The sequence below is a fragment of the Bidens hawaiensis genome, unplaced genomic scaffold (assembly GCF_021521415.1).
Source record: "Bidens hawaiensis isolate Kalapana, Puna unplaced genomic scaffold, B.hawaiensis_p1.1 tig00002125_1, whole genome shotgun sequence".
In the NCBI taxonomy this organism is placed as follows: Eukaryota; Viridiplantae; Streptophyta; class Magnoliopsida; order Asterales; family Asteraceae; genus Bidens; species Bidens hawaiensis.
Genome location: NW_027491113.1, coordinates 1,163,425 through 1,174,019, shown reverse-complemented (window position 1 = coordinate 1,174,019; position 10,595 = coordinate 1,163,425). Strand labels below are relative to the sequence as shown.

The window sequence follows — 10,595 nt, the reverse complement described above, 5'->3', positions numbered from 1 at the left end:
ATATATATATATATATATATATATATATATATATATATATATATATATATATATATATATATCTTTGAAGAAAGTTATGTGAGCCAAACATCACATTAAATAATTTTTTAGCGGGTCCAAATTTGATATCTAAAATTTATCGGGAATATCTCATAGAATAGTAACCAATTTTCAAAAGTGTTCCAATTAGGTCACTCATGCATATTTTTCTTAAATCGAGTCACTAAATCTTCAAATCGAGTCTCACCGATTTTTTTGTTTATTAAGAAAGAAATAGAGGATAAGATGTGGGGGTTGAAAATTACAATATATGTAGTTATATTTAAAAAAAAAAAACGTTAATTATATTAAAATTCAAAAATAAAAAAATAAACTCAACGTCGCAACTCAACGTCAACATAAAAAAAATAAAAAGATTTCCTATGTCAAACAAAACATAAAAACGTTAAAAAACATGTTAAAACCTTTAATTTAATAAAATGTGAAAGTTGAGTGACCAAATTGAAACACTTTTTAAAGTTGAGTGACACTTTTGAAACACTTTTGAAACTTAATTAGTATTATATGAAATTGACCCAAAATTTATCTCATATAGTTTACTAGTTAGAATATTCATTAATTTTTTAGCTAACCATCAATATTCCGTATTTGCCATTAAAAATGATGCGCTTCACATCATTATTTATTTATGTGTTTGTATGAGTAAATATCAAACGTGAGTAATTATGTTACCTTTTTTTTTATCCAAAGAAACCAATAATTGTGTTATGTGTGCCTTATGGTTATAAATATATGATGAAGTAGAAGTGTAAGGATCGCACTTGTGAGCATATGAGTTCCCAAAAAACAGCAAGAAGCAATTAAGGATTTCTTTGCTCACTTGCAACTCTTTTCTTCAAGATCAATGCCACCACAATCGTTTCCCCCCAAAAATGAAGTCGGGAAAGTTCATCATGACGACCATCCACCGCAACCAAAACCCATCCAACGGAAGCCCGGTGGTTGGAAGTCCATGCCTTATATTCTAGGTATTAATATAATGAAGTTCCCTTTAGACACTATATTAGCTAGTTACATATATAGCTTCTATATTCTTGTTTGGATTCCCGTTCACTCATAAGGAAGATTTGTTGACGTTTAGCGTCTATATTCTTTTGGATTCTCGCTCATTCATAAGGCTTTGTAGACTCAATACTTCTAGACACTTGTTTGAAATCTCGTTCATTCATAAGGCTTCATAGACGTTTAACTTTGTTTGGATTCTCGTTCAATCTTTTTAAAAAATGCATTTGTATGTAGGAAATGAATCTTTTGAGAGACTCGCGTCATTTGGGTTGGTAGCTAACTTCACAGTGTTTCTAATGACGGTATTCCACATGAACCAAGTAGCAGTATCAAACCTAATCAACATTTGGTCCGGACTTATCAATTTTACTCCTCTCATCGGTGCCTTTATCTCGGAAAGTTTTGGGTCATCGCCTTCTCCTCCTTCGCTACTCTTAGGGGGTGTTTGGTACAGAGAATGAAATTGTAGAGAAATGGAATTGCAGAGAAAGGGAATTGGTCTGGAGAATGAGAATTGACTGTTCTGTTTGGTAGTACAGAGATTTCAGTAGAGAAATATAGCTGAGAATCATTTCTCTTGTTTAGTACATAGAAAATAAACAGAGAATTATATCAACTTTATCATTAGCACAAGTATTTTTTTCATAACAAATATTTATTAAAAAATAAAAAACATATAAAAAGATGCATAAATTCCAACAAAAATATGCATTGATCAAACCAATTCACATACAAAACATAGTTTTTAAGCAAAAAACATCAACCATAGTTAAAACCAATTCACATACAAAACATACTTCAACCATACACAATTATCCCATTGAACCATCGGTATACAACTCGACCATCTCAATGGTTAAAAATAGTTAAAAATCTTTTCGGAGTTGAATACAAAAAAGGAACTGGAAACGAGGAACATACACCCGATAAATGCAAGGAAACAGAAAATGTTGACCGAGGTACGCATTGTATCTGAGACAGCATAACACCGTTTATGTCATAACGACTCAAAACTGGTTCTGCACCCACAGCTAAAATCTGGAAATGATCGAAACAACATAAGTAAAATAAACAAAGGGAAGATAACTTTCACATAGAGTATATGGCCCACAAACTAAAATAAATAAAAGTAGTTACTTGATTATCATCAAAGCATATATCTTGGATGCAAGCACGTGTCGTGATCCCTGAAATTCTTTCAGAAGCTGAAAGATTCCACACTGATAAATTTCGCCCAGACCCACATGCCTACAAATATATGTTCAGTATTACTTAAAAACTAAAACAGAAACACGTGTGAAGGCATGTGGTCACAAAAAACTAGAATATATATAAAGATTGTTGCCTTACCAGCCACTTTTCATTAGCATCAAGAGCAATGCAACTGACATATGAAAAGAACTCTTTAGATTTCTTATCTTTTTCTGGCTCAATAACATTAGTACACTTTCCACTTCTGCAATCTGCAATAAACTAACCAAATTAAGAGTTGGCCGGTCGATAACTAATACCTATAATTCGATTGCAGAAACTATAAAAAATAGCAATCTAATTATTTAACCAAAGTGTTTTGGGATACGTACCCCAAATTCTGGCTGTTCCATCCTCTGAGCCAGTTATAATCTACAAACAGAGCAGTGGAAAACAAGATTAACTAACAGAATACATTAACTGAAAACAAAATTAAGTGAGAAGAGAAAAAAAACGTATCAGCATATACCTGATTACAAGAATTTCGGGCAACAACAGAATGTAGATAACCAGAATGCCCTTTGAAAGTCAGTTTGATTTTAGATTTCTCCTGAAAACGTATTGCACAACATAGAACTCCATTTATCTAAAAAGGGAAAAAGAAAACTAATCTCTGTATTTGATTATTTAATCACATTCAGGAAATACATACCACATCCCAACAATAGGCACATGAATCACCAGCAGCTGCATATATGGAACCTCCCTATGGTACATGAAAAATCAACTCAAATCTTACATACATGTTTATCTAGTTATAAATGCCAACAAATGTTTTTTTAAGGAAAAGCTTACAGACCTGAGTATCAACAGCAATAGCATTAGTTTCAGGGATAGGAGAAGATGCACCCCAAGGACCTCTGAGGAGAAGAAAAAAAACATTACTTAGAACTAAACTAACACACTCATAATTTATCATCGTTTTAAGTTTATGTGACTAACTTATGTTGAGGATTTGCTAAGTCAAGTTGCGGCTTCAAAAGGCCACCTTCAAGAATAATGTGTAGAGTGAATAAAAAGTGTATCAAGATTTTGTCAAAGAACGAATATATCACATTTATTGGACTGTAACTCAAAACTTAATAAAATGATAATGAATAGAATTTCGCGTGACAAACCATTCTGCTTTGCTTCAAACAAATCCATCCACTTCCATCGTCGAATCCGACCATCATCACCACAACTAAATAAAAACATAAGTTAACAGATATAAGACGATGTTAATCCAACATAAATTGTTTACAGAACGAGCATGAGAAAGACATTATCTTAATAACAACTAGTTCTAAGTAATTCTACAGCGTTCATCAATTTATCTTTTCCGACCAAGGGAACATATCATCAATCCGGGAATATGGTCCACTTTAGGAAATAATAGTTTGTATTGTTCTCAAAGTAAAATAGTTATACTTTTTCTTACAAACTAGACTCGATTGTTGAATGGATACTATGAAAACTAAACAAGTCTAAACAAACAAGCAAACAAAAAGGAATTGCCGACACATAATAAGTATATAACTAGCAAGCATCATTAGATGTTTACCTCAACAGCAAGGAATCTTCAGCATCGCCATAGAACTTGACATCATAAGTAGGCCCATCGTGTCCATTAATTAAACAATCTGGTTCAGCTACAAATAAACTAAAGAAAACTACCATAAGCAAGCCGCAAATACACACCCTCATTAAGGGGGTGTTTGGAATCACAATTTTAAAATTTGAAAGTGATCATGTGTAAGGACTAATCAAAATCAGATACTCAATCATGATCATAGAACATGAAGCTGTAACAATAATAATAATCACATATTCAACAAACACAATCTAAATGCATCCTCAAAAGGCTTTGTATAATCACTTTCAATTCATAAACTATGCAGTCGATATAGGTGATATATCACCTATATCAGTTATCGGTCCCTTGGTAAAATATTGGCCAGAATATCAGTACCGATTATATCGGCGATATTGATTGACATATCACCGATATTCCCTATATCAGTGTTTAAATTCTTCATTATCCATTTTTAGTGCTCAATGTTAGTATTTTAAGTCTTAATTAGTTCCTACTTGCCACAATGGTTAGTGTTTTGGCAGTTGCAAAAGGTTAATCTGTTAATAGTAAGAGAATATATTGAATTTTACATGATATTACAATTAGCGAAATCCCATCGCGATGATCGATATCTCAAATATCAATCCTTGACCGATATCCGATATTTATCCGCATTCACTACTTAATTCATAAATAAACAATCATAAAATATAAACTACTTACTTTTGAGCCCTAGAACTCCCAACAGCTGGTGACTGTAAGCAAAAGCAAAGAAATGCATATAAAATTGGTTGGCAAGTATAAAAAAATTAGAGAGTAATAGCAGATTGATGTAACTACAACATACGACGGAGGATATTAGAGAGGATAGCGAATATGATGCGATTGAACCGTCGCTAGAGGCGGCAACGATGTAATTAGGGTTTCGGTCATCAGTGGTAGACGGAGGAGAGAAGACCGTACGGAAGATGGTGAGTGAACTGGATTCCAGGTCATCTAGTATGCTCTCTGTAGGCATCTTAAAAATGGCCGTGGAGGAGTTGAGACTGAATGAAAGATGGGAGAAATGAAGGAGGAAAATGGGAGAAATGAAAGCAGAGAAATCCAATTCTCCGCTTTTTTTAGAGAAACAAAATCAGAGAAATGGAAATGGTTTATTTCCATTTCTCACCTCTTTCTTTCATAAACAAACAAGAGAATTCTTTCCAATTCCATTTCTCACCCCTCAATTCCCTCTACCAAACACCCCCTTACGGTAATTTTCATCAAATTTGCTTATGAGCCATCAAGGTTGGCCATGGCATATGGCAGGGTAGTCGACGGCCATATGCTCGACTACCCGCTAGGCCTGGATTTTTTATTTTTTTTAAATTATATGTATTTTTATGAAAAACTATATCTATACTTAATGTTTTAACAAAAGGTTGTGTGTTTAAGTTTCATTTGAAACATGTTTTAGTCTATTTTTATACATCAGTTTTTTAAACAATTCAAATCATAACTAAGGAAGCCAATTTAAAAATTAAATTGTTTAAACCTAAAAAAATATTTTTTTTACTTTAGGTCCAAAATATTGTTCGTCTTCGGCCCAAATTTTCTTTTTCAATTCTCAGAGTCGGCCTTGTGAGCAATATGTCTTTTTACAACTATTGGTAAAAGGTAAAACGCTAATATTCCAATTCCATTTGTAGTAATTTTATATGCTTGTTATATCGTCCAATAGTTCACGTTATTTATGTCGATAAAACTACCAATTTGGTGGGACTTAATGATTGATTAAACATTAAAGAGACATGTGCATATATTTATTGGTCTGCTGTCATTTTAACTAAATTTATTGAGCATACAGTACTCGTCTAGTCGTCTTCATCTTAACTACATCAAACAAGCAATCAAACAGTAACAGTTTTATAATTATAGGGATGAGCAAACGGTATCAGATACCGGTATCAAATTGGGTATTGTCGTTACCAATTTGTTATGATTTTTTAATTTTTGAGGTTTTGGGATAAGTACGATACCGGTATTTTTCCGAATTTTTACGTTCGGTAACGGTACCGAACCAGAACCGTATAGGTATGGTATCAAGTATTTTTAGTACCGATACCCATATTTTGGCATTTTTAGTACCGGTAAGCTATCCCTATTCAGTTAATTAATTTATAGTTTTATGAAATATTTTAACAATTTTTTTCATACATGCATAATGGCACATACATAATTATTATTGAGATATTCCCTATATTATATGTGTATCACGTATGAAAAGTATACATGATGTCATGTCTATCATGATGACTGAATGATTATATGAATTTGTCCTAAATATAAGTAAAATAAAGAGAAAGGTTTAGCTTGGTCATCCACTATATATCCAAAAGGTGTAAATGATTTTTTGGACCCTTCATGGAGATGAATGTCATTAACGGTTAAAGTGAGGGATACTTTTGATGGGTTTTGTTTTTATTTTATGTTTATCTGGTACAAGAAGTTATATATAAAAACTAGGGGCTCTTAAAATGTACTCCTATTTAATAAAACTAACGATTAAATTGCTTGATATGTATTGACAATCACATACCAACTAATCTCCTTTGACAGATAATATTTTTATATATTAAAATGTAACACGTGAACTTTCATAAACCCATATTTGTCACGGTTCATTTTAATCACTCGTTTAAGAATTCATAAATGAATATCTCACTCATCTTAATACTAGTCTCAAACGGTCAAAGTTGACTCTAGAACAAGGCGTTAGAGTATCCTTTCCTCTCCTTTCCTTTTCTTTTTTTTGTTAAAAAGCTCAAGAACAAGGCGTTAGAGTATGTTTGAGATTGAGTTTGAAGACACCTTATTAGTTTATTGACTTTTTCAAAAAAGCCAATAAGTTAAATGGTGTTTGACAATCATAAAAATCTTTTTGTTTTAGCTTTTCGAAATAGTTAATAAACAGTTTTCTAAAAGCTCAAATCATGATTTTTTGAAAAACCCAATAAGACAATAAGCAGTTTTTAAACTCAATCCCAAACATGCTCTAAATCTCTTCTCCCGGCTACATCCAATATGCCATAACACCTTATATTTGAGACCAACATATATTTTGTTAATGGACTATGTGAGATTCGAATAAGATACAAAAATACCTTCTTATATAGACTCATCTACCTCCATTATATTTACTTACCATCATAAATAACACACGGATATAATGCTATCTAAGGTGTTACTTCCTAGTTAGTGGCTTTTTATTTTGGTGAGATATTCCTGTTTTTTATCTTTATATTTTTTTTAACAACTACTTCCTAAGTTGTTAGACTACTTGTAGTGAGTGAAGTTTTCAGGCGATGAAAGGGCGAGAGGGGTGAGAACACCCCCCCCCCCCCCCGCAGCGAAATGGGGGAGAAGGGGGTGGGGGCGAGAACCTTTTGTCGCTTCTCTTTCTGATTATTATTATTATTATATTAATTGTGTGTGGATATATATATATATATATTATGCTACAAAATAATTACACCTCAAAAACTAATTCTTACCCTTTGCTGACTGAGCGCCACGTGTCGCAATTCACCCAATTTATAGCCCCTCCACTACACATAGCGTTAGTGCATTTATGTTCTAATCATTTACAACACCACACTGACTAGAAAGTAATTTACTTGCTCCTTAACTATTTAACAATTTTAATTTATCATCATCACCCACACACACTTCTGCACACATATACATATATATTTTTTTACCGGTCAACACACACATAATTTTCTAGATACTTCGTACAGGTTAAAAAGTCACTACCAACTAGTCCAATCAAGTCGTATGGAATTCTTAAGCGTCTTAAAGTTATCTTCAATGCTGGGGAAAACTCACCAGCCCGAAGACTCACTGGTGGCAAAACCCATAAGCCCTCAGGGTCGAACCGGAGATCACAAAGATCTCGGTTTTCCTTTATTGAGTCACCCATTCCCTCCTCAAAATGTTGTATGTGCGGATCGAACATGGGTCTCCATTGAAAAACCCAGCATATAGATATAAAATTATATACTAATTTATATATCGATTAATTTCATTCTTGGTGTTTCGGTTTGGGTCTAGCAGCTTTCTAGTTTCAGCCGTTTGTTTATGAATGCATCTAAGTGAATACAGCCAGAAAATCAACTGACAACCACAATACGACACGACAAGTTAAAAATCATTAAACTATGTTTCAATTAACATGTGATATTGGACATCTTAACATGGTCGGCCCTAAGCCCTTCACATATAAGTTAAAAGATCAGATAAGTTAGATAACTATAAATAGCATCTCTAATTCTATTTATAGTTATATTATATAAAAATAAAAATAAAAATAAAATAAATCATTTAGATTACCTCATTATCTTGCTAACATAATATAGATAACTTTAATATTTATACAGGGAATGATGATCATGACCTTAATAGTGGCATTACCAACGTTGCATCCGCCATCATGTCCGCGCCAACAAGCCATAATCAACCAATGTCAAGGCCCGACCACTAAACAACTTGGCATCTTAGTCTTAGCCCTTGGGTTCCTGTCCATAGGAACCGGTGGGATAAGACCATGCAGTCTGCCTTTTGGTGTTGACCAGTTTGACCCAACCACCGATGAAGGTAGGAAAGGCATCACTAGCTTCTTCAATTGGTATTACACGACCTTCACCGTCATCGTGCTCATATCCATGACCCTTGTGGTCTACATTCAAGACTCAGTGAGTTGGGTCTTGGGGTTCAGTATCCCAACCGCGCTCATGGCATGCTCTATTGTGTTGTTCTTTGTGGGCACTAAAATGTACATTTATGTCAAACCTGGAGGTAGTATTTTCTCTGGGGTCGCACAAACGCTTGTCGTGGCTTACAAGAAACGTAACCTCAAGCTCGAAAAGGCAATGGCTAGAGGGATGCTATATGATCCACCTGGTACTAAATTAGGAACATATCAATTCCCAAAATTGCCTCTAACTAATAGGTTAAGGTAATGTGTTTAAACTCCATAATACTTTATTATAAATAATATTCATATGTAAATATTTATTTATTTAAATTTTGCTGATTAATCAGGTTCTTCAACAAGGCTGCTATAATAGTGGATGGTGAAGTAAACCCTGACGGATCTCGAGTAAATCCTTGGAAGTTGGCAAGTATACAACAAGTTGAAGAAGTAAAATGCCTAATCAAAGTTATCCCCATATTAGTTTCGGGTGCTCTTTGTTTTGTAACACTAATCCAACAAGGCACTTTCACCGTGTTACAAGCCTTAAAAATGGACCGTCACCTCGGTCCACATTTTCAGATACCGGCCGGCTCGATAGGTGTCATATCCATGATCACCATTGGGATATGGCTCCCCATCTATGACCGGATCATTGTCCCGTCTCTTAGAAAAATCACAAATATAGAGAGCGGGATAACGCTCCTCCAACGTGTCGGTATTGGTATAGTTTTTTCCATAGCATCAATGATAGTTGCCGCGTTGGTTGAAAAAAAGAGACGTGACACGGCTACTTACCATAACCGGCCCTTATCGGTCGCGTGGCTCGCACCACAACTTATCTTGATGGCATTTGCCGAGGCGTTTGCCATTCTCGGTCAGCTTGAATTATATTATAAGGAGTTCCCGGATAATATGAAGAGTGTGGGTAATGCAATGTTCTTTGTGACCATAGGGGGTGCAAATTATGTGAGTAGTGCCTTGGTTACTACGGTGCATAAGGTGACCGGGAAACATGGGCGACCCGATTGGTTAACCGCGGATATTAATCGCGGTAGAGTTGATTACTTTTATTATGTGATAGCTGTAATGGGGGTGTTGAACTTGGGGTATTATCTTCTGGTTGCATCTCAATATCAATATAAGGAAAAGAGCCAAGATACCCAAGATGAATCTAGATTTGATATTGAGTTAAACGCATCAAAAAAATGATACAAGAAGAGTGCGTATAAATTTTATATAGTATTGCGGTTATTGTAATAAAACGAGATCGAGATGAATATGCATGATTATAGACTTATAGTAAATTGTTTAAAATTGTTAACGTAGCGTTGCTTATGAAAATACTGTAGTAACCTGTTAGACATTAAAATCATCATCGTCGTACTCACTATATCCCACCAATAGCAAAGCTATGGTAGGGTCTGAGGAGGGTAAGATGTAGACAGCCTTACCTCTACCCATAAGGATAGAGAGGCTGCTTCCGGTGAGACCCCCGGCTCGATAGTAGTTTTGCATCAAGCCTTGGACATAAGGCACATAGCACTCAATCATCGGGACACCGGCTGATCGGTGCATGTACCCTTGTCTTTCGGCTATCAACGCCACTACATGATGCCTGATTAACCGTCCGTCACTTTTAACGTTATTTTCACGAGATTAGTAAAATAACGTCAAAATTAGTGCATTTAAAATCATGCATATATAATTTGTTCTACTAAATTACACAAGAAATAACCATGTTTTAAATATCAACATAAATATACCCTGGTAAAGCATTTGATCACTCTCCCTTGGGGTGAACAGATAATAAAATTAACCGAACTGAAATCGAATTAATTGAAAAGGTTGAATCGGAAAAACTGAACTGAAGCATTAACCGACGGATAATTTTTGTTTTTTGGAAAACCAGGTTCGGTTTTTGTTGGTGCATGTTTGTCAGTAGTTCATAGTCTTGTAATTGTAATCGAGTCTGTATTGTAATTGTGT

The 10,595-nt window shown here is 34.4% G+C and overlaps 1 protein-coding gene and 1 pseudogene across 2 annotated transcripts; one reads left to right on the top strand and one right to left on the bottom strand.

Annotated features, from left to right (window-relative positions):
* The first annotated feature begins 841 nt into the window (after window positions 1-841).
* On the top strand, window positions 842-9,935 carry LOC143608008 (protein NRT1/ PTR FAMILY 2.13-like; annotated as a pseudogene). The gene is made up of 4 exons (XR_013149115.1): window positions 842-1,028; window positions 1,300-1,513; window positions 8,293-8,870; window positions 8,957-9,935. The product of XR_013149115.1 is annotated as a protein NRT1/ PTR FAMILY 2.13-like (transcript).
* LOC143607535 (THO complex subunit 6-like) lies at window positions 1,915-4,889 on the bottom strand. The gene is made up of 12 exons (XM_077082950.1): window positions 4,719-4,889; window positions 4,595-4,626; window positions 3,860-3,958; window positions 3,438-3,499; window positions 3,259-3,319; window positions 3,116-3,176; window positions 2,969-3,022; window positions 2,786-2,866; window positions 2,649-2,688; window positions 2,416-2,528; window positions 2,203-2,313; window positions 1,915-2,103 (listed from the first exon to the last, which is right to left on the bottom strand). The coding sequence occupies exons 1-12, from the start codon at window positions 4,887-4,889 to the stop codon at window positions 1,915-1,917; spliced, it is 1,074 nt and encodes a 357-aa protein (XP_076939065.1).
* Window positions 9,936-10,595: the final 660 nt, after the last annotated feature.